Here is a 25,173-nt window from a genome sequence, read left to right as displayed (position 1 = left end):
TATCATGAACTCCCAAGGGAAGCTGTGGATCATCCTTTCCAGTACTTCCCCAGCAGAGCAGCAGGGCCCATGTTCAGACTTCCTTTCCCCACATCCTGAGTAGTCCAGGCTGAAGTTACAGTAAACACACACACACACACACATTTTAGTTTCTCTCACCCTCTTTCACTTTGAGCAGTGTTGGGAGTAGAAGTCATTCAAGTTGCAACAACTGATGTCCCAAATCCAAGCTCCATTGTTTGGACATTAGTTTGATCCCCAGTCCCTGATGGTATGCTGTATTTTCCACACTTGGGTGGTGCAGGTCTGGAGCACAGGCACATAGGTACCTGAAGTGTCCTTCTTGATCTCCAGACACCGTTTGGTGGTCCTGTTTATGACAGCTCCTCCCTGGATGGGAGGGGAGGAGAGAGAGAGTCAAGGTACTGAAATGTCCTCGGATTACATCAATCCCCTCCTCCTACTCTCCCTGCTCCACAGAGACAAGCTTGATGAGCCCTCTCTGGTCCTTTGCAAGAAAGAAAATTAGTGTTTTATAGATTTATCTTGTGATTAAAATTTTAAGACATATAATTGAATGTTGTTGTTGTTGTTGTTATGTGCCATCGAGTTGGCCCCAGCTCATAGCGACCCCTCCTTGGGTTTCTGAGGCAGTATCACTACAGAAGTAGGATTGTCCAACCTTAATTTAAATTTGTGATTTTATGTGGAAATTTTAGTAACTTCATAAACACTTTCTAAAGAGTTAGGAGAACTTAAGAATCATCACATCTGACATTAGATAACAGAAGTTTTAAGAAAGGAAATTTAATGTATTAAATTTATAAACTTAGCTTATAATGTTTAAGAGAATTTAATTGATTAAATTATATATTAAAAAAACCTTTTAAAGTTATTGTTAAAACTTGCTAGACTTATAGATAAAATAATAAGATTTGTAAGCTGAACTTAAAAGCTTAAAGAAAAACTATGATTCTTTATAGCTCAGACCAGAAAGACAGGTGCTAGAAAGACCTTACCCTCTTTCTTCTAGTTACTATTGTAACTTCAAAGAGATTTCATCTAGGATGCAAAAACACTCTGAAGTTGTAAGGAAAACTTTGCACATAGGTCCATAGGTATGCTTGTTTTCCTGGACAGACTCCAAAGCTAGCAGAAGATTCTCAAAGAGATCATTAGCTTTAAATATTTAGGGTTTTACGTGGAAGGGGATCTATCTAGGAGGTCCTTGATAGAGAGGGAGAACAATGTGGAACAAAACTCAAAATCATTTGGAGAAAAAAAAAGGGGGGGACCAGTTTTGCTGGTCTGATAGAGCCTGGTGGAACCACTGATACTATGGCCCCTAGCTGCCCTTCAAGTCTGGAATTGAACCCACACCTGTGGTTTCCAGCCAAACAAAAGACAGGCATACGAGTTGAACATTTACCTCAGGTAGATACACTCCTGGAAAGAACAATCATCGGAGAAAGAAGGGCTGATTATGCACAGGGAGACAGCTCAGGGGGCAGGAGTGCATGGAGGGATGGACACTGGGAAGAGGTAACTATGGGGAGGAAGTGGAAGGAGAGCTGTTGCATTGTGGTAAACTGTGCTCAATGACATGAGACAAAGTATATGTGAACTGCTGTACGGGAAGTGAATTTGCTCTGTAAATCTTCACTCAAATCACAATAAAATATATGTATATATATATTTGCAATTAGATTGAGCTAGAGTTGAGATTTATGTAAAAATGAATGTGAATTTAAAATATAAAAGAATATTTGGGAAAAGTAAATATATATATATATATTTAGGGTTTTCTTTAACTCTTAAAATGTGTCACTTGGACCTAAAACACTACCAGAGTGTTCAGGGTACTGACAGTGTTACCTCCCTGGATGAGGGCATCACACTCTTACCAATCCATGCAGCATAAGCTTTGGGGGTAGCCCTGTCACACAATTTATTCACATGTAGATTGTAGTCAGCCAAGTTCCTCTACTCACAGTCACATGATCAGCTACACAGTCAGATTTCCTCCACCCTATTCTTGTTCTGCTAACCAGAAGGCTGGCGGTTCAAACCCACCAGCCACTCCTCGGAAGGAAGCTTGGACAATCCTACTTCCATAGTGATACTGCCTCGGAAACCCAAGGAGAGGTCGCTATGAGTCAGGGCCGACTCGACGGCACATAACAAAAACAACAACTTTCTTGTTCATTTGATGTTGAAGTTTAAGGTAGGACTTTTACATTAAACTAATCGCCATGGATGGAGCACTGGTGGCATAGTGCCTAAGGTATTTGACTGCTAACCAGAAGGTTGGTGGTTCAAACCCAGCAGCTACTCCACAGAAGGAAGATGGGGCAAACTACTTCTGTAAAGAATTACCTCCTTGGAAACCCAATCTGAATAGACTCAGTGGCAGTGAGTCTGGCAGTGAGTTTGGTTTTGGTTTTGGGAGTTGCCATGGAGCTATTTCAGTGTATAGCGACCCTATCGGGCAGAGTAGAACTGCCCCACAGGGTTTCCATGGCTTTAATGTTTACTAAAGCAGACTGTCACATCTTTCTCCTATGAAACAGATAGTAGGTTTGAACAACTGACCTTTCAGTTAGCAGCTGAGTGCTTTAACCACTGTGCCACCAGCGTTCCTTGACTTACATTATAGTCTTTGTCAAATTTTATCCTCTTGACCTCAATCTAGTGCTCCAGCCTCTCTGATTATCATTAATAATAAAACAAATGACAGTTATTTTTTTGAGCACTTTCTATGTGCTCAGAAGGAAGATTGGGCATCTACTTCTATAGTGATACCACCTCAGAAACCCAAGGAGGGGTTGCTATGAGTCAGATCAGACTCGATGACAGTGAGTTTGGTTTCTTTTTTGGTTTTCTATGTGCCAGACACTATGCTAAATGCTTTACAGTCATTATCTAATTTAATCCTCCCATGTAGATATTGTATGTTATCACCATTTTACAGATGAGGAAATTGAGCCTCAGAGAGATTAAGAAACTTGCTAAAGGTGACTGAGCTAGGATTTAAATCCAAAGATTTAACTATTAAACTTATCTATTAAGCTCCAATATTCCTTCTCCATAAACAGCCCTACCTTAGTCAAGAGACTCATTGTGTCACAACCAGTTCTCCATTTCCAGTCTGCCACAAATATTAATCTGCTAAAACATTGTCAGATAAAATCTGAACCCTTCACAGTATATTTGAATATGTCTATCTTTTTAAAAACACACAACTCACCAATTTAAAATTCCAGTATATGTACAGTCCATTTTTGGCTGCCTTGGAACATGGCTCTAAAGTGGGTTTCTCCCCTTTGCCAGGGTCGGTCAAGCAGTGCTCCTCAGAATCTGTCTCTGCAGTCAATGCTCCCACATAGAATTCCCCTGTGAGGTGGTAGTAGACATTCTAAAAGACAGCAAAGGGTTTCCTGGAATCAGTGGGGAGGCCATTGGCCTTACAGGGATCATGAAGACAGTTCTCAAGCCCCCATGGTAATCACTTGTCATGGGAAGACTAGCCTTCCCTAGGTAACAATGAGTCATCCCTGCCTCTTTTTTTCTCACCCTCCAGGTTATTCCAGAGAGAAGACCAGGCATGAGGATGGGCACTAGCTTGCTTCTTTCCCTATAAGAGTTCCTACAGAACCGTGGTTTTCATGGCATGAGAGAGACACAAGTGGCCTTCAGAAGGTTGACACTGTAAGCCCCAGTTTGTTGTAAAAAAAAATTTTCAAATTTGGAATCTGATACCACTCTGTTCAGTGAGCTTTGATGAATAGCTTATTTTTGTTTCTCAGTGTTTTCATCTGTTAAGTGAAAATAGTATCTACCCTGAATATCTCAAAAGGCTCTTTTAAACCCTTGGAGTCTAGAGGAAACGCTGAGACTCTTGTCCTGAGACACCTTTTCAACTTTGAACTGAAACTACTACCAGAAGTCACTTTTCAGCTAAATAACAGATTGGCTCATAAAATAAAGAATATCACCCATGAGTACTGTGCTCCTTTAAAAAAATCATCTATATGAGACCAAATGATCAACATTTACCCTAAATCAAAGAAGAGAAGATAAGGGGGGTGGCAGGGAAGCTAGATTAATGGAAATGGAACAACCAGAATGGAAATACTAGAAATGTTTGACACAATGTGAAAAAATGTAACCAATGTCACTGAACAATATGTACCGAAATTGTTAAATAGGAACCTAATTTGCTGTGTACATTTTCACCAAAACACAAGAAAATATTCCTTAAAAAAAAAAAAAGACTCCTTTCAGGGCAATAGGCAAAGTAAGATGACAAATATAGATATTCTAAGAGGAAAAGACATCCTTTGGCTGCACCTTCCAGTGACACCAAACCTCTTCCCTTTGGTTCTTTTCTAGCTCACCATTGCCCTCACTACAGAAGAAACCACTGGTGGCTTCACCCATCCACCATTCAGGACATAGATGGAGTGCACATTTATTGATGTGGGCAGTGGAAAAGAGGAAGGAGTAGAAGGAGGAGAGGAAAAGGAAGGGTCTGGAGGTAATTATCAACAAAAATGTTACCATGAAGAATGAATAACACAGAACATAGCCCTTCTACCTCTCCTCTCTGTGCCTAAAATGGAACCATCTTGCCATGATCTTTAAAAAAAAAAAAAAAAAAAAAAATTATTGTGTTGGGTGAAATTTTACAGAACAGATTCATTTTCCAATCAATAGCGCACACACATTTTGTTTCATGGCACTGATTACAATCTCCACAACATAAAAACTCTTTTCCCATTTCCTCCCTGTGGTTGCCCTTTTTCTGTGTCCTTCTTACCTATGCATTCCTGCCTCCCTAACCTTCTCCTTGTGCAAATGCTGCCCTTCTGATCTCCCATGATTGATAGTGCTAAGGAGTTCATCTCCCTGGTAAAATTGTTCAGTTCATAGGCCTGTCTCTTGTTCAGCTGAGAGTTAAACTACAAGAGTGAATTTAATTTCAGACCCAAAGGGTGACAAGGGGACAGCCTCAGGGTTTCACTAGTCTCTACCCAACCAGTAATCCTGGTCTTTTTTATATTTTTGAGTTTCATTCTACATTTTTCTCCCACTTTCTCCAGGATCTCTAATAGTGATCCCTTTCCTATTGGTTGACAGATAGATGGTAGCTGGAAACCATCTATTTCTGGACTCAGGGTCATGTAGACTGAGGTTCCCATGGTCTATTAATCCCTTGGACTAATTTTTTCTATGCATCTTTAATTTTCCTTACTCTTCTTTGCTTCAGAAAAGGAGATACCAGGAGTTGCTTCTTAGATGGATGGTTGCCATGACTATTTGAATAAACTAGGAAGTGCTTAGTTACAAATGCAGTTTGGGCTTCAACCTTCCTCTTTACCCACTGATGAGCAGCTCCTACTCCACTATCATCTAACACCAACTCTAAATCTGGCAAAGGTTTTCAGCAGTTGAACCACAACAGACTTTGCCCAGTTGGGATAGGGAAAATGGTGGAAAATACCTGGGGACTGAATGTATGGCAGTAATACATGATAGGGCTTTTGCCTGGAACTGGTCCCTGATCAAGGCAGATACTTTCATCCAATGTGTTTTTCATCTGAAAGGCAAAACACACCACAACACTATTGGAAAGATGCAGAGAAAGAGGGCCCTCAAGCTTTCCCAAACCCTGAATTTTTCCCAGGGTACCAAGATCACCAGAAATTAACATCCAATAGAGAGTAGAGGGCTGGGAACCCAGCTGTCATTTTCTAAGTACCAGGAAACATGAATGCTGAAGTGAAGAACTGCTTTGATGCCTAATTCTTGGGAACTCCCACCTACCTCAGAACTTTACTATCTCGTATAGGAAAACAGCATCCATGCTAAAGTTCATGTAAGTGAAACAAACACCCTGGTTGGATGAGAAACTGAGAGAGCTGAAGTTTGCAATGTTAAGAAACATGGAAGCCGAAAGAAAAAAAAAAAAAGAGATGGGGTCAGGGGAGCAAGAAAAAAAAGGAAACTGAGAGAGTCCAAGGCAAGAGACAAGGAAGAGGTCAGGCATAGGAAGGGACTCTTGAGCAGGATAGGTTTTGTAAACCCTCACCTGGGCCACAATTATATGATTCAACTTTCACTGTCTTTTATAATCTAAACATGTAAAACAAAAAGTACAATTTCATAATACATACTCTCCCATAGCCCACAATGCTATGGATTGGCTTCAGGACTGGATAAACATTTTTCAGATACCAGTCGAAAGTTTTACATTTCAGTTTCTCCCGGAGTGCCTTTCTGGAAGAAATATCTCCATAATCAATTCCAGAGTTCTGTAAATAAAACACCAAGAATTTTTATGTCTTGTCTGTGTAACTGCCTTGACTTCACCAACAGGGTTGGACCACATATGAAGGAACTAGGTATTTTCCTGATAACCTCTAAGGTCATTTTGATATTTTATAGTTTTCCAGGGAAAACGGGATAAGCTTGAACTCTCGGGACTTCTGCTTGTTTCAAAAGCATTCACAAGGCCTGCAGAGTGGAGTCACTCAGATTTATTTCTCATCATTAGCAAACTAACTTAGACTGTTTCTGTTTGAGACAATATTTACTTCAATAAAACATAAAATATTCCTCATGATGACCAGAAAAAACTCTCCAAAAGAATATTCTGGCCACAAGATTTGGAGATCAAAGGCAATTTTCTAAAAGTGTTATTTTGGAGAAATCAAAATGAAAGAATACTGATGAAGCAAAATTGAGAAGGAAATTCAGGAAACATTTGTGCATCTGTCTTCCTCCCCGAATTTTCCTTCATGGTTCATTTTCTACTGTCCCTTGTAGAAGTTTAGATTTTGCTTACTTAGGGACAATTCCTTTTGCAGCTGGGGACATTCACAAATATGACGCCACAGAGGTGAGAAAGCTAGTGATCTTCTGGAGGGACACTTGATTTCCTATCATCCCTTGGTATCCTGGGACACCAGAAAAAAATTCCTATGAATCTCTTCAGACAGTGAGGTAACTGCAGAAGATTAATGTCATCTCGGGTTATTAGGGGAAGGGTTCTGATGTCTTTGAATGAGGAGGAAGGCTCAGGCATTTCTGAACATTATTATATTCTTCAGCCATGTTAATACCAGCTGTTTAACCTGGCTCCTGGTCCCCATCACTCTTCTTGACTCTCCCTTCTATATTCATTCCACAAGCTCTCCACCATTCTGATTCCCTGGCATCCTAGCAGCTCCTTTAAGATCCACTATGATGGAAAGGAAGAGTATGCCAATGAGATGACTGTCTCTTGTACCCTCAAACACATCTCAACATGCTTGAGCCAATGCATCCTCAACAGCTTCAGGAACAGAACACAGTGTGTCACACTGACCTCAGGTGGCTAGGGCAGATGATGTGGGCTCACCCAAGATAATGTGACCATCCTTATTCATGTATATTCAATAGGATTACATTCCCTGCTCTCAACAACTTACATCCCTGCCTGCCATGGGATGTCCTTGGAGACAGTTAATTCATGATGTCAAACTCTGCCCTCCCCAAGCAAGAACTCCCACCTACAACACAGTAGACTATGGAATCTAGAAGCCATGCTTCCTAGGTTTGAATCCCTTGGTCCTGCCATCTATCACCTATATTACCTTAAGCAATTTCCTTTCAACTATCTGTGTCTCAGTTTCTTTATCTATAAAGTCAGAATAATAAAAGTAATACCTACATACATAATAAACATACATAATAGGCATGTTGTGATTGTTAAATGAGTTAACATACATAACAGTACCTGGAACATAATACTCTTCTATAAACATTTGTTGTCATCATTATTATACCATCAGGACCTTATCATAATACTTTAGAGCTAGGATGGCACTGCTATATTTCTTTCATTCCCTACCATTAACACCACCTTCTCTTCCTTTATTCTTTCTCCCTTCTCTTTAATTTCATGACATACCTCCAGAGGCACATTCCAGGCCAAGTAGACCATGTGTTTGTGTTCATCCATCCAGATTTCAGCCACTCGTAGAGCATTACGCTTCAAAGCAATGCTCAGATCCATGGCATAGGGTTTGTGGTGTCTCTCTAGGTGAGCAATCCGAGAGCAGGGTAAGATCTCAATCTTCCCTCCACATTGCCACACCTGTAAGAGAAGGACAAAAATCATCTGAGAAGGCTAGGCCTCAAAGCCAATAAATTACGCAGCAAAAGACCATAATTTGGAACTATTTTAAGAGAATATAAATTCAGTATTACCATTCCCACCTCCATATTGTCTCCCAACCTATTTCTGGGAAACATCCTTCTCAAGAAGTCTCCCAAACTGCTTCTTTCCTGACATTCAACCAGCTCCTGACACCTACTTCCTTTAGGAAATCCTCCTACTGACAAAATGAGAGGCTACATATGGTCCCTTATCACCAAAGAAAATGTTGAAGTCCTGAGAAGCACCAAATGCTGGGGGACTCTCATTGGGCTTAGATCATCTGTCCTACATGTCAGATATAGGATAATGTGCAACAGACTCTTAGGTGGCCATTTGAATCAGATAATTATATGGTCTACTATGCCAGGAATGATAACTGGAAGAGGAATGATTTTAAATTCATGGTCAGAAAGAACATTTCAAGATCTATCCTGAAATATAATGCTCTCAGTGATAGAATAATGTCCTTACACCTGCAAGGAAGACCACTTAATATGACTATCATTCAAATTAATGCACCAATCACTAAAGCTAAAGATGTAAAAGTTAAGAATTTTTATCAATTTATGCAGTCTGGAATTGATCAAATATGCAATCAAGTTGCCTTGATAATTATTGGTGACTGGAATGCAAAAAAAAAAAAAAAAAAAGCTGTAAACAAAGAAGAAGCATCGGTAATTGGAAAATATGGCCTTGGTGATAGAAATGATGCCAGAGATTGCATGATAGAATATTTTCAAGGCCAATGACATTGCAAATACCTTTTTTCAACATGGAAACAACTGTTATACATGTGGATTTTGCCAGATGGAATACACAGATATCAAATTGACTACATCTGTGGGAACAGATGATAGAGACACTCAATATCATCAATCAGAAAGAAGCCAGAGGCTAACTATGGAACAGATCATCAGTGCACGAATGCAAGTTTAAGTTGAAGTTGAAGAGATTTGAAACAAGTCCACAAGAGCCAAAATGCGACATTGGGTGTATCACACCTGAATTTAGAGACCCTCTGAAGAACAGATTTGACATATTGAATACCAGTGATTGAAGACCAGGCTAACTATGGGAAGACATCAAGGATATCATACATGAAGAAAGCATAAGGTCATTAAAAAGACAAGAAAGTTGTAAACAGTCAAGGAAAGGCTTATATATGGAAGGAAACATTCTTTGTTGGTTACCAGGGATGGAAAGGGAGGGGAGGGGAAATTGCTAGATAGGTTAAATAGATATAGATATAGATATATATACCAAAGATTATTAGTGGTTACCAGGCATAGGAGGGAGGGGAAAAGGGAAAGCTTTTGTTTGCAGGCCACTGAGTTTATGCTAATGATGGTGGGATATTTTGGAAAAGGATAGCAATAATGGTGGCACAACATGAAAAATGTCATGAATGTCCCTGAGCTGTAAATGTGTAAATTGTTATCTTAAAAAAAAAAAAAAAAAGACAAGAAAGAAAGAAAAGACTAAAATGAATGTCAGAAAAGACTCTGAAACTTGGTCTTGAGCTGAGAGTAACTAAAGTGAATGGGAAAAAATGAAGATGCAAAAGAGCTGAACAGGTTTCAAAGGGCTACTCGAGAGGACAACATAAGGTATTATAATGAAATGGGCAACAACCTAAAGCTAGAAAAACAAAAGGCAAGAACACGCTTGGCATTTCTTAAGCTGAAAAGACTGAAGAAAAATTTCAAGCCTCTAGATGCGATATTGAAGGATTCTATGGGCAAAATATTAAATAACACAGAAAGTATCAAAAGAAGATGGGAGGAATACATCGAGTCACTGCGCCAAAAAGAAGTGTTCAACATTCAACCATTTCAGGAGGTAGCGTATGATCAAGAACCAATGGTACTGAAGAAAGAAGTGCAAGCTACAATGAAGGCATTGGCGAGAAACAAGGCTCCAGGAATTGACAGAATACCAATTGAGATGTTTCAACAAATGGATGCAATGATGGAAGTGCTCACTCGTTTATGCCCAGAAATTTGGAAAACAGTTACCTTGCCAAGTGACTGGAAGAGATCCGTATTTGTGCCCATTCTAAAGAAAAATGATCCAACAGAATATGAAAATTATCAAAAAATATTAACATCACATGGGAAAAAAATTTACTGAAAATAATTTAAAAATAGTTGCAGCAGTACATGGACAGGGAACTGCCAGAAATTCAAGCTGGATTCAGAAGAGAATGTGAAATGAGGGTTATCATATTGATGTCACATGGACCTTGACTGATAGCAGAGATTACCAGAAAGGTGTTTACCTAAGTTTTATTGGCTAAGAAAAAGAATTTGACTGTGTGGACCATAATAATTATGGATAACATGTGAAGAACAGGAATTCCAGAATATTTAATTATTCTCATGTAGAATCTGTACATAGACCAACAGACAGTCGTTTTGAACAGAACAAGGGGATATTGAATAGTTTAAAACAAGGAAAAGTGTGTGTGAGGGCTGTATTCTTTCACCATACTTATCTAATCTGTATGCTGAACAAATAATCCAAGAAGCTGGACTATATGAAGAAGAATACAGCATGAGGATTGGAGGAAAACTTATTAAGAAACTGCATTACGCAGATGAAACACCTTTGCTTGCTGAAAGTGAAGAAGATTGGAACTGTTTACTGATGAAAATCAAAGACTACAGCCTTCAGTAGGGATTATACCTCAACATAAAGAAAACAAAAATCCTCACAACTGGACGAATAAGCAACATCATGATAAATGGAGAAAAGATTAAAGTTGTTAAGGATATCCTTTTACTTGGCTCCACAATCAACATCAATGGAAGCAACAGTCAAGAAATCAAATGATGTATTGGGCAAATCTGCTGCAAAAGACTTCTTCAAAGATGTCCCTTTGAAGACTAAGGTACACCTTAGTCAATCACTTCATAAGCATGTGAAAGTTGGACAATAACTAAGGAAGAATAAAGAAAAATTGATGCATTTGAATTACACTGTTGGTGAGGAATATTGACTATACTGTGGACTTCCAGAAAAACAAACAAATCTGTCAGAATGCTCCTTAAAATTAAGGATGATGAGACTTCATTTCATGTACTTTAGTCATGTTATCAGAAGGGACCAGTCCCTAGAGAAGGATATCATGCTCGGTATAGGGTGAGCAAAAAAACAGGAAGCACCTCAACGAGATGGACTGATATGGTGCCTGCAACAATGGTGCATAACAGGGCACTGTTTTATTGTGTTGTACATAGGGTCTCTATGAGGTGGAACTGAAGTGATGACACTTGACAACAGCCTTCTGAACAGTAAGGAAATAAGTTTCTATTTTTTGAAGCCACCCACTCGTGGTATTTTTGTTACAGGGATACTAGGAAAATAAAACAGTTGCCAAACTGAGTTGCATTTTCTGGGAAGCCCACCCTGGTAGCATAAACAGTTAAATACTCAACTGCTAACTTAAAGGTTGGTGACTCAACCACCCAGTAGCTCCACAGGAAAAAGACCTGGAGATCTGCTCCTGGAAAATCACAACCTAGAAAACCTATCAGGGAGTTCTGCTATGTTATATAGGGTGTTATACAGACAATAGGAATCAACTTGACAGCACCTGACAATTCATCCTTCTGGCAGTGGTTAGCAACCTATTATGCTCTTGCCAATGTGAACCCCTGAGAAGAGGGTAAGCAACTTAGATCCTATTTGTCCAGTTAACATATCAAAAGGTGTCCCCTTGAGAGGCCAGTCCCCTTATGTGACTTTCTAAGGTTTTTTTTTTTTAATCCCTTCCTCCACTTCAGAACCCAGTTTCCCCTTCTCCTTCCCTCCCTCCCCCTACATCTCAGAATAGTTGTGGTTGGTGACTTACTTAATATGGACTTTCTAGCCACAGGTTTTGAAACTCCCACAAAATGAGTGGGTGGGGCTATGCAAATGCAAGGTGATTATGGCCCACCAAGGGGATTGGATAGCTTGTTAATAATGTAAATAAGGTTTATGGCATCCTTGTGGGAGTGGTACCATTGGAATAAGTTGTATGGAACCCTAACGTGGGCATTGGTCAGCAGGAAGGGGGAGATCTCATTGCCATCAGGAAAGAAAAGACAAGAGTGGAGTGTGTCTGAAAGTCCCAAGATCTCTGCATTGAATCTCCTTGTTTTGGTTACTTAGTGCTGCTCTAACAGAAGATACAACAATTGGGATGGCTTTAACAAACAGGAGTTTATTCTCTCACAATTTGGAGTCTTTAAGTCCAAGTTCAAAGTTCCATGCTCTAGGGGCTGGGTGAAAGCCCCTCAACCTTGGGGTCCAGCTCTGCCTCCTGCTCTCAGCCCACTGAAGCTGGAGGCTTTTCTTCACTCAGCTGTTGGCTGCTGAGGCTGATAAGCCCAAAGGAGACAAGTAAAAAGGCACAGTCTCCATGTTACCAAACCACATGGCAGGCCATTAATTCAAATCCATTGAAAGTCCCAAGGTTAGCAGAGCATGGCAGGCTGCTGAACAACGACATGGCTACATGCAGGGTTCAAGTGTGCCATAAGCTAGAGACCATGCCCAAAGCTGTTTCTTATATATGGGAAGCAGACCACATTCCTAAAGCAGCTACTCAGCTGCTTGTGTTAGATTCTACCATGGAGCTGATTGCCAGTCTCATCATGGGGCATAACTACCACCAGCTTCCCAGTCACTCAACCAGGCGCAGCCTTCTGGTTAGCAGTCCAATGCCTTAGGCCCTACACCACCAGAGCTCCTAAATGCTTCTTAATTACCACATTCCTTGATCTAGGAAACAGAGAAAGCTGTAACACTTTGCTGAGACAGGAGAGATGGCATGAAGCAGAGGCAGAGAAATAGTGGCAGCAGAACCAGGAAACTTGGTAGGAGATAGCACAGTGGGCTTCCAGAGCCACAGAGCGAGAAAGCTGAGTGCCTTTGGGCAGGAATCTTACTGGCAGAGTAGGGTGCCTCTGGACACTTACCAGCAGAACTAAAAGAGTTTTGTGACTTGTGCCCAAGCAGGCCAGAGGCCAAGGGACTTCAGGGCAGAGAAGCCAAGGACTAGAGAGAGGGCTGTCTATGGGTACAACTGAGAAGAGGCTGTTCTGACCAAAGAATGCTATTCTGAGTCATTTCTAATCCTGAATTGTAACCTGTTACTTCCCTAATAAACCCCATAATCTTGAGTATTGTCTATGAGTTCTGTGTGGTCATTGCAATGAATTACTGAACTTAGCAGTAAGTAGAGAGTGCCACAGGAGGGACAGTTGGTGTCAGACTTGGTAAAAAGGTTGGAGGGTGGAGACATATCTGACTTCCACCTCATAGGAATCAGCCTAGGGCTGTTGATCTTGATCCTCCTCCCCACCTTGTGAACTTAGAAGAGGTCAGACACCTTCCCCATACTAAATGAAAAAAAAAAAAAAGTTTTTAAAGCCAGACTAGTCTGTGTTCAAATCTTACCTGGCATGTTGGAGCAAAACACTCACCCTCCTGAGCCTTAATTGACTCATCTGCAAAAGGGATACACTCACCACTTGGGTTCTTAGAAAGATTAAAAGCATAACAAAAAAAGAAAACAAAACTCACTGCCGTGGAGTCAGATCTGACTCAAAGTGACCCCTCCTTGGGTTTCTGAGGCAGTATCACTACAGAAAACGATTGCCCAACCTTCTTCTGAGGAGTAGCTGGTGGATTTGAACCACCAGCCTTCTGGTTAGCAGTCAAACACCTTAGGCACTATGCCATCAGAGCAAGAAATCTTAAATTAGAGTGATAAGGTAAAAATCAAGAGGTAGTGTTAAGTACCATCCTTGAACAATAATTTTCAGATTTTACCTACTTGCCATGTTGTTGTTGTTGTTAAGTGCCCTCGTGTCGGAGCCAACTCATAGTGACCCCTCCTTGGGTTTTCAAGGCAGTATCACTATGGAAGTAGATTACCTAACCTTCCTTCTGAGGAGTGGCTGGTGGGTTTGAACCACCAGCCTTCTGGTTAGCAGTCAAATGCCTTAAGCACTACGCTACCAGAGCTCCTCCTACTTGCCATAAGCCCTCCATATCTCTCTCACTTTTCCTCTCTGCCTCTCTCTGTCTCGGTTTGTCTGTCTCTCCCTTATACACACACACACACACACACAGAGATAAAACTTCTGCTTATAATAATGTACCACACACTATATCCCAAGGCTTTTCACAAATTTAACCTTTACCATGTAGGTATTAGTATCTCCATTTAAGCAACTTGCCCATGTTTATCCAGCTTGTAAATGGCAATGCTGGATTGGGAACCCAGACAGTCAACATATTAAGCTCTGGCGGAATACCAAGACTATACAAGGCCCTCCACAAACGCTGGTTTTCCTTTCCTACCCATCAGCCCAAGACTCCATCTCTATTTACTTACATTCATGAGCACTCTCGCTCCTGTGGCCACTAGATGTCAGAATAAAACACTCCATTGAGCTCTTAGGTTTTCTAAGGTCTGTTATTGGAGAAAAACAGATCCTAACAAGTGATTAGAGGTTTTAAAAGAAGAAATAGCCACATATGCAAACCAAGGAAGCTAGATGAGTATAAATATTCTGTGTTGTTGTTGTTATGTGCCATCGAGTCAAACCCGACTCATAGCGACCCCTCCTTGGGTTTCCGAGGCAGTATCACTACAGAAGTAGATTGCCCAACCTTCCTTCCGAGGAGTGGCTGGTGGGTTTGAGCCGCCAGCCGTCTGGTTAGCAGGCAAGTGTCTTAGCCACTATGCTACCAGAGCTCCCTAAATAAATATTCTGTACAAGAAAAAAAAAATTCTCTCGTGCCACGCCCTACTTTTTCAGCAAAATTGATAAACAAGTCACAAAATTCTAAAAGGAACACATTTTCTTGTGGAAACTTTAATGTTGTTGTTGTTATGTGCCGTTGAGTCAGACCCGACTCGAAGTGACCTCTCCTTGGGTTTCTGAGGCAGTATCGCCACGGAAGTAGATTGCCCCATCTTCCTTCCAAGGAGTGGCTGGTGGGTTTGAACCGCCAGCCTTCTGCTTAGCAGTCAAGTGCCTTAGGCACTATGCTACCAGAGCTCCCAGAAACTTTAATAGTGCAGCTAAATATGTGAAAAATAGAGCTGGACTAGATGCAAAAAGGGAGAGCAGAGAAAAGAACTCAAAAAATGAGAAGTATTTGGGCTGTACATTGGGGAACTGGAGTTCTACCCAATGTGTTCAAACCTCTGGTAGCTAAAACTACCCCAGCTACAAGGTAACTTTCTTGAGTACCATGCATAAAATAATTATTTCTCATTTTGTGTGTATGAGTGCCAGGAATCAATTGTCCCCCAATATCTACTCTTCTCTACATCTAAGGAACAGAAAGAGTAACTGGGCACATAGCCAACTAGCTAAAGTCTATATTTCCCAGCTTCTTTTGCCCATAAGTGTGGCCATGTGACTAGGTAGTGGCCAATTAAACATGAGAGGAAAAGATATATGTAGTGTCCAACTAATGTCCTTTAAAGAAAAGGAGCAAGTGGGAACAATGCTGCTGATAGTGGGAATTGCAATCAATGTCATGAAACAAAATGTGTATAAACTGTTGAATGGAATACTAATTTGCTCTGTAAAAATTTCACCTAAACAACAACTTTTAAAAGTTAATAAATAAATAAATATGGAAAAGAAGAAATGAGCATGTTCTTTTCCCCCTTTTCTCTTCGTAGAATACAGATGTGGTGTTGAATGTGGCAGAACCACAAGCTAGAAAAGAGTTGTGGTCCCATCACCCTGGTGTCAAATCAACCTGAACTGCTTACATTCACACTATGAAGAGAGAGAGAAATTAACTTCCATCTTGTTTAAGCCTCTCTTACTTTGGCCTCTCTCACAGAAACCAAAACAGCATCTTAACCGATATATTTGCAAATTATTTTCAAATTATTACACTTTAACTGTACCATAGTCCTTCCAAAAAACCAAACCAAACGCACTGCTGTCGAGTCAAACCCAACTCATAGTGACCCTCCCTTGGGTTTCCAAGGTGGTATCACTAAGGAAGTAGATTGCCCAAACTTCCTTCCAAGGAGTGGCTGGTGGGTTTGAACCACCAGCCTTCTGGTTAGCAGTCAAATGCCTTAGTCACTATGCTACCAGAGCTCCACCATCATCCTTAAGAGGGAGATAAAACAAGGATCACAAACAGGAAAACTGATCAAGACTGCCATGATATAGATAGGTATAGATACAGATACATATATACAGTTTTCTCATATATACAAAGTAATTGTGGCTTAAAGGATGTGGTAGTTAAATTTGTATGTCAACTTGGCTAGGCCTTGGTTGAGTGTCTGGGCAGCTGGTGGAAGTTAATTCCCTTGATGAAACTGGCAATCAACTCCATGGTGGGATCTACCACAAGCAGCTGAGTAGCTGTCTTTGGGATGTGGTCTGCTTTCCGTATATAAGGAGAAGACTTGGGGATAGTTCAGCTTACGGCACGCTTGGAGCCTACATGTAGCTGTGTCACTGTTCAGCAGCCTGCCATGCTTTGCCAATCTTGGGACATACAATGGACTTAAATTAATGGCCTGCCGTGTGGTTTGGCAACATCAGGACTGTGCCTTTTCACTTGTCAACCTTGGGCTTGTCAGCCTCAGCAGCCACCAGCTGTCTGAGTGAAAAAACACCTCTAGCTCCAGTGGGCTAGGAGCAGGAGGCAGAGCTGGACCAAAGGTTGAGGGGCTTTCACCCAGCCCCTAGAGCCTGGCATTTTGAACTTGGACTTAAAACCTCCAAACTGTAAGAGAATAAACTCTTGTTTGTTAAGGCCATCCCATTTGTTGTATATTCCTGTCAGACTGGCACTATGTAACCAGAACAAAGAATAACCCAGATAGGTCTCAAAGTTTATTTGTTACCATGTAATGCAGAGTCCTAAGTGTGTCCTAAGTGGGTACAACATACGGTTGTAAGGTCATTAGTTTCAATCGGATAAAAATTCAAGGGAGTGGATATTAATAACCTTTAAACGGGGAATTATATTATTCTTCCAGACACTACAATGAACCAGAGATCATCTGGTCTCAGGCATAAAATTTCAGAGTTAGGGGGAAAAGAACACTATTTCACAAAAGCTCAGTGCACATTGAGTTAGCAGAGCCAGGATTAGACTCCAGGTCCAGTATTATTTTTGTTCACAGTGCCACCCTGATATGCTTACTATTGTTATTTTTACCATTCACCATTTACTGAATGTCAATCCTGTGTCGCTCTGCTGGGTGCTTAACACAACAAGTATAGCTTAGAGAACTTATATGTTGCCTAGGGTCACAGAATTTTGACTGGCAGAGCAGTATTTGGACTTGTTTGTCTGTCTCCAACACCTGTACAATTTCCACTACCCTATGCTAGCTCTTATAAAAGTTCAGCCTTAAGCTGGAAGATGAGAGGAAGATATACTAACAAGAACACTTGGGTTCTTGTTAGTTCGGACAAAGACCTGTGGATTATATGTAAGAGGTAAGGGGATAGTCTGGGAAGGATAATTTAATGCATGAAACCTGTTCCATACTGATTTTAGTGGGTTGAATTTATTGACTCCAATTCTCATCCCACCCTACATGGCCTCACCATGGACAGAGTGTATGGACCTGTCCCTTGATTTAGGACTGTGACTGACTTTGCCTAATGGGATGGAACAGAAGAAATAGTGTCCTAGCTTCAAGTCCAGACCTTAAGTCCTCACATGGTTCCACTTTTCCTCTAGTATGCAATGAAAAGAACTTTTCCCAGGTAACTGCCGCCCCTTCAACCTGGGTCCCAGAATAAACACATATGGAATGAAGGCACCCCATTGAAGCCCAACTATACTTGCAGATCTGTGAGAACAAATGATTGTTGTTTTAAGCCACAAAGTTCAGAATGATTTTTTACACAGCAATAGCTAACCAACTATTTTGTGGCAATAGCTAACCAACTCATAGGTAAAACATGAACCTGTACTTGGGATTTCTCCAGCCATCTTGGCTTGCACTTTGAATTCCCTTGTTGTTGTTGTTAGCTGCTGTCATGTTAGTCCCCAACTCATGGTGACCCCTTTCACTAGAGAACAAAACACTGCACCATCCTCATGATTGGTGGCAGATCAGATCATTGTGATCCATAGGGTTTTCATTAGCTGATTTTCACAAGTAGGTCACTAGGTGCTTTTTTCCTAGTCCATCTTGGTCTAGAAGCTCTGCTGAAACCTGTTCAGCATCATAGCAACTTGCAAGCCTCCAATGACAGATAAGCTGTGGTTACACATGAGGTGCCTTGGCCAGATACTGAACCTCGGTCTCCTGCATGGAAGGCAAGAGTCACTGAATCAGCAATGCCTCTGAATCCCCTTAAACCCAGCCATTGAGTTGATTCTGACTCATAGTGACACCTATTGGGTTTCCAAGGCTGTAAATCCTTATGAAAGTAGATTTAGAGACCACTAAAATCCAAGTTGTTCATCTGCTATAAAAAAGCATGGAGAACAGCTAGGGCAGAGAAGAGGTAACACTGCTGAAGGTAAAACTATTGTTGTCCTACACATACAGGGAGTTGGTCAGAACTGAAATTGGCTCAAGAATTTCAAGGCTGTACTGCCCATCCCTGGCTATTTGTCCTAGACTAGAGCACATACGGAAACTGAGTGAAGTCACAACTATTTTCCCCACCCTGGTTAAGGCAGATATTTAGAACAGATAGGACCCCAGAGATGGGAATAGATAAGTAAACTTAATTACCCTCAACTATTTCCCCACCCCAGATCCTGGTTGGAGATAGATGAGTAAACACAAAAGACTCAGGTTGGAGACAGATGAGTAAATATAATAAACTCAATTCCTTAAGAACTGAATGGAAATAAAACATTCTTTCCTGCTGTTTCCTTAGGCACAGGTGATAAACACGTTAATGTGTCTTTGAAAACTAACTCTGGCCCATGGACATGCCCAGAGGGGCAGAGAGGAGCAAAGTTACCAGGAACAAACACTCTCCTCTCTGCCTAAGCCCCATCAGCTGATGACAGGAAGCTGGTGTGACTCATTCGGCATACAGGCGCACTGACTCTAATTGTTACTGTCCCTTTAAACCAAGACGAAGGAAATTTCAGCCAATTGTCAACCATCTCATGCCCAAATTCCTGAAATTTTTATGAATATGCATAACCCTCTCTCCTGAAATCTACAAAACTGAAATTCGATAGCGTTTCGGAGAGTCAGATCTGGGTACAGGGGTACCCCTACTCCTTGCATTGCCACTTTGCAATAAATAATTTTCTCTCCTCTTAATCACTCTGTGTGTAAATTGTTTTGGCCTGACCGCACACTGGGCAGGGACTCTCATTGGGTCCTATTTCAATATCAGCATAAATTTCCTCATGAGGTCAGCTGCTCTAGCTGTCCACACAGGAGTAGGTTTGTTTCCCATGTGTCTATATTCTCTGCTCCTTCTTCCTACGCTAGTTTTCACTGTCTTTGACAAAGTAGCTTGCATCATGGTCATGCAGAGAATAGTCTGCCTCAAAGTTGATTTATTCCTGGAGATGCTTGGGTAAATATGTGGATTCCTCAGGGGATATATGGAGACCACCTGCTGAGCTTTACCTTGACCTATTCCCATCGATATGTCCCAGATTATATATACCCATACCATAGAGCGCCACTCTAGAAGATCTACAGGAGCTCTGGTGGGGCAGTGCCTAAGGCACTTGACTGCTAACCAGAAGGTTGGCAGTTCAAACCTACCAGCCACTCCTCGGAACGAAGACTGGGCAATCTACTTCCGTACAGATACTGCCTTGGAAACCCAACAAGGGGTTGCTATGAGTCAGACATGACTCAGAGGCACATAACAACAACAACAGATCTACAGCCTATTCCTCCTTGGTTTAATGACCTGAAAACATGAGAATTTGTCCAATTCTCAAGCCAAAAACATTCAGTCTTGCCCCAGAGTTCCAGAGATCTTCCTCTTATCTCCCCTAATGCTTTGCCCCATAAAAAGAACAGAAGTATACACACCCTCAGGCTAAGTTCCACGTTCTCTCCTCCATAGACTAGCATTCCTCCATCCAGGACCCCGATCTCTCCCAAAAAGAGCCTGTCAGCAGCAAAGATGCCCATGATGGAAGGACTTCTGTAGAGCACACAGCAAGAAAGTTACTAATCCCTCTTTGAGGAATGGGTCAGAATGGAATGAAGCATTGGGAAGACCAATGATGGTTTGACCTTCAAAATTTTACCTAAATAATGGATAAACACAATGTGGTATATACATAAAACAGAAAATCACTCAGCCATAAAGAAAAATGAAGTCTTTATACATACCACAACACAGGTGAACTTTGAAAACAATATGCTTAGCAAAATAAGTCAGTCTCAAAAGGATAAATAACATATGATCTCACTTACGTGAAATAAGTAAACATATAGAAACCAAAAACGATTAGTGGTTACCAAGGATGGGAGGGAGGGGGAAAGAGGGAGTTTTGGCTTAGGGATAGTGAGTATGTGTTAATGGTGGTAGAATAATTTGGAAAAGGGTAGCAAGAATCGTTTCAAAGCTTGAAGAATGTAATCAATGTCACTGAATTATATATGTAGAGATTAATAAATTAGTGTATGTGTTGTTGTGTATATTTTCATCAGAATGAAAAATAAATAAAAATAATAAAAATTCTACCTAAATCTCTTCACATCCTGAAAACCAGACCAGACCAAACCAAACTCACCACCTTCAAATCGGATCTGACTCACAAAGACCCCTTCTTGGGTTTCCAAGACAGTATCACTACGAAAGTACATTACCCAGTCCTCAATCTAGATTAGGGAGCTCTGGTAGCATAGTGGCTAAGGCACTTGACTGCTAACCAGAAGGCTGGTGGTTCAAACCCACCAGCCACTCCCCAGAAGGAAGATGGGGCAATCTACTTCCGTAGTGATAACTGCCTTGGAAACCCAAGAAGGGGTCTCTATGAGTCGGGTCTGACTCGACGGCACATAACAACAACAATCTAGATTAAGTGCATGTAGCCTTCCCTTGCTCCCCCTACTGTCACCCTTGATGAATTAAATTTAAATTATGTTTTTTTTTGTCTCAGTATCTCTACTTCTTAGTTTGTGAACTTGATCTTGCCCCTCAAAATTTTTAAACATAAACTACTTTGCTAGATTCTGTCTGAAAGTCTGTAAACAGCCCAAGATGTCTCTGATTCTTTATCTGGGATTAGTTCACAGGTTTTTGATCCTTATCCCCTATCCTCCACCCCATCCCCTCTTCTTCTCTCACAACTCCTATCACTACCACCAAAGATAAACAAAACCCATGCTTCAAATCTACCTTCCCATGTGCTAATCATGTTCACTGAGCCTCCTCCAGACTTACTTCACTGGAGCAGTGGCATCATGCAGATCAAGCCAGGTCTGTGGCAGACTATCATAGCGGCACCACAGCTCCCAGTTAAACCCATCAATCGCCAATCCATATTTTTGCAGATTGAAGGTGTCAAAACGAATGTTGTCAAACACTGGAGACACAATCACAGTGCGATCTTCCTGGATCCGAGCCAAAATGGGCTCTGCCCTAGAGAAGAAGTGTATAGCAAGTTCAGCTTAGATGTGAGGGCAAGCGTCAGGGAACAAGTAAACAAAGCCACTGCCAGCAACTTGCCCTGACAGTGAGTACCTTTTCCATCTATGTTCTGCTTGGTGGCAGTAGGATTCTCCAGAGCCCAGAGAATCTCTGCAATTCCTACGCTACCTGGGCCAGCCAACATGGCCCTGTAAAAAGCAGATTTTAAATTAAGACAGGACTTTCACTATTCTGCCTGAATTTATGTTAACTCTTGGGTGTCTCTGTTTCCAAAATGATATTTATTATGTGATTCTTTACACTGTGCAAAGAACAGATCTCTCTTTATATCATGTAAGTTTAGGGCTTGGAAAAATCTTAGGACTCACCAAAGAGAAATCTCTTCATTTTACAGATAAGGACACAAATGTCTAGTTAGATGAAGTGACTTGCACAAAGTCACAAACTGTTTGGCAAAATCAAGGCAAGGAACCAGCTGTCATTATTCCCAGCCCACTGCTTTTATTTTTTCTTTAACATTTGTCTGCTTCTCTGAGCCAATCAAAATCTGTAAGTAAAAGTATTCTCTCTTTTGAGCTTTCTTTTGTTTACTTTCCTTCATTCTGTTGTTCACTCCCCTTATTTGCACAATATTGCATTTTGTACTCAGCTACTATACACTGTCTCCTTTCTTCTCTGTTTCAGAAGTCTCTTACCACCTAATGTTCACTTCAATATGAGCATCCAAGATGGCAACCACATCAGCCGTGGCAGCTTCCCAGCCAGTGTTGCGTGATTGAGCAAGACCTCTTCTCTTGTTGTGCCGTATTATTTTCAGTAGTCCTGGATATTTCTGATTGTAAAATTTAATCTTCTTATTCAAGGGTGTCTTTAGTTCTCCTGCCAATCAAACACACACTTATAGAATTTCTGAGTACAATAATCAATGTGGTGCAGAAATTTCATACTATTATATCATTGTGGTTGGACCATCTCCAGCCCTAACTGAGAATTTCCAGAGTCTAGGCTGACAAAATGGGTAATATTTCTCCTTCATTCAGCTTACCTCTACCCTCCATCCTGAGGTTTAGTCTTACCAGTCCAAATCTCATGCATAACACTTCTGTCTCCTTTCCTTTGCAGTTTAACTATCTGAGAACATTAATACTGCTTACTATGTGCCAGGCACTGTGCTAAGGGCTTTATGTATATTTAAAATTCTTATAAGACTCAGTGGGACAGACCTGGCCTAAGGGCAGCAGTGCTGATTAAAAGATACTGGTAGGCATTGCACATAGCCTGCACATGTTGTTGTTGTTGTTATGTGCCGTCCAGTCGGACCCAACTAGTAGCGACCCCTCCTTGGGTTTCCAAGGCATATCATTACGGAAATAGGTTGCCCCATCTTCCTTCCGAGGAGTGGCTGGTTTGAACCGTCAGCCTTCTGGTTAGCAGTCAAGTGCCTTAGGCACTATGCTACCAGAGCTCCTAGCCTGCACATAGATAGCCTGTAAAGTCTTCTCCATAATTATGCTCAAGATTTTCTGAAGAATCCACAAACAACTGAGATTGTTTTGTTTGAAATGTTTCTACTTGGCCTACTGAAGGACTAATTTGAACAGAACACCCATATGAATCTCTTTGCTAGCTTTTAGCTAATCGGTTTATCCCCAAAATTATGCAAGCAAGATTCACTATTAGCAGACTGTTTGCAGCTTTTCCCTCAGCCACTCCTCAGAAGGAAGATGGGGCAATCTACTTCCATAGTGATACTGCCTCGGAAACCCAAGGAGAGGTTGCTATGAGTCGGTCCAACTCGATGGCACATAACAACAACAACAACTTGCCTTTCAAGGTTTCTTAACTCAGCCTACCAGTTGCTTTTCTCACATTTATGTAAACAATTTGCATGCAAATCAGTAAGCATTGTGATTCACTAACCAAATGACTCTAAGTCATTCATTGACAATACTAAATCATTTAATTCTCAGAGAATCCTATGAGGTAGGTGTTGTTGTTGTTGTTGTTGTCATTATGTGCCATCCAGTTGGACAGACTCATAGCGACCCCTCCTTGGGTTTCTGAGGTGGTATCACTATGGAAGTAGATTGCCCAACCTTCCTTCCGAGGAGAGGCTGGTGGGTTTTAACCACCAGCCTTATGGTCAGCAGTCAAGTGCCTTAGGCACTGCACTACCAGAGCTCCTGAGGCAGGTGTTACAGTATTCTTATTTCACAGATAAGGAAACTGAGGCACAGAGAGGTTAAGAAACTTGTCCCAAGTCACACATCTAGTAAGTGGTATATCCAGGATGTGAACTTATGCTGTCTTTAAGCACCAGACAATACTGCTTCAAAGAACTTTGTGCATGCCTGATTGGGTTTATCAAGTCCTTCCTCCTTCTTTCCTCTCTACAATCAAGGGATGAGATTCTTGCTGGTTCCTCTCTCAGAAGAAGACTTATGAGGCCTAGAGAGGTCAGGACCTGGAATCAATCAATACATACATGACTATTGGCACTAAAAATCACACCATCTTAGAGCTTACTCAGCTGCATTCGGGATAACTGACTCAAATAATGACTCAATTACTTGAGAGTCAGTGGATCTGAAGACTGCTCCTATTGGGAGTGAGTTAGAAATCAAGGTAGCAAGTCCCTACACTCACATAGGCTCTATTTTCAGGAAATAATCAGTAGAGGTTGCTATAGAATCTGGCTATCTAGATTCCAATTTGGCCTCTATCACTACTTAACTCTGTCACTTTCCATTTGGAGGTAGGGGCTGTCTCTGTTTTTTCTTCTGTTTAGAAGAACTGGATAACACCAAATTTTAGTGAGTCTTCAGAATAATGCCTATAGTCCGGCATAAAGAAGCCCTGGTAGTGCAATGTTTAAGCACTCAGCTGTCAATGAAAAAGTTTGTTATTCTAATCCACCCAGCAGCTCCATGGAGAAAGACTTGGTACTCTGCTCTTATAAAGATTAATGCCAAGAAAACCCTACAGAAGGAAAGAGAGCCAAGGATCTACCAACTCAGGACCATAGTTTTGGGGGTCACCAGACTCAATTGGCACAATAAAATACATAAAAATCTTGTTCCACAATGTACATTGATGAGTAGTGACTGGGGTCTTAAAAGCTTTCAGGCAGCCATCTAAGATGCAGCTAATGGTCTCCTATTATTTGAAGCAAAGTAGAGTGCAAAAAACCAAGAGCATTTGGAAGCAATCAGCCCTTGAACATGATGGACCTCAAGACCAGAAGAAATAGATGGTGCCCAGATACCAATGCCAACCACTCAGGAAAAGATCAAAACTGGAGATCCTGAATAGTTGTTGTTGTTGTTGTTAAGTGCCGTCGAGTCGTTTCCGACTCATAGCGACCCCATGCACAGCAGA

The 25,173-nt window shown here is 41.2% G+C and overlaps 1 protein-coding gene across 1 annotated transcript in view; it reads right to left on the bottom strand.

The window, feature by feature from the left end:
* Nucleotides 1–246: 246 nt before the first annotated feature.
* GALNT8 (polypeptide N-acetylgalactosaminyltransferase 8) overlaps nt 247–25,173 on the bottom strand; it is a 74,251-nt gene continuing 49,324 nt past the window's right edge. The window contains exons 4-11 of the mRNA XM_007937191.1: nt 22,491–22,674; nt 21,589–21,786; nt 20,226–20,340; nt 7,955–8,140; nt 6,177–6,314; nt 5,504–5,599; nt 3,248–3,415; nt 247–390 (exon numbers count right to left, since the gene is read on the bottom strand). Coding sequence (XP_007935382.1) covers nt 247–390; nt 3,248–3,415; nt 5,504–5,599; nt 6,177–6,314; nt 7,955–8,140; nt 20,226–20,340; nt 21,589–21,786; nt 22,491–22,674 — 1,229 coding nt within the window. The remainder of the gene's footprint in view (nt 391–3,247; nt 3,416–5,503; nt 5,600–6,176; nt 6,315–7,954; nt 8,141–20,225; nt 20,341–21,588; nt 21,787–22,490; nt 22,675–25,173) is intronic.

This window comes from Orycteropus afer, unplaced genomic scaffold, assembly GCF_000298275.1.
Source record: "Orycteropus afer afer isolate SDZICR_OR568_19922 unplaced genomic scaffold, OryAfe1.0 scaffold00040, whole genome shotgun sequence".
Taxonomy (NCBI): Eukaryota; Metazoa; Chordata; class Mammalia; order Tubulidentata; family Orycteropodidae; genus Orycteropus; species Orycteropus afer.
Note: the sequence above shows the minus strand (reverse complement) of the source record. Positions and strands in the feature narration are given on the sequence as shown.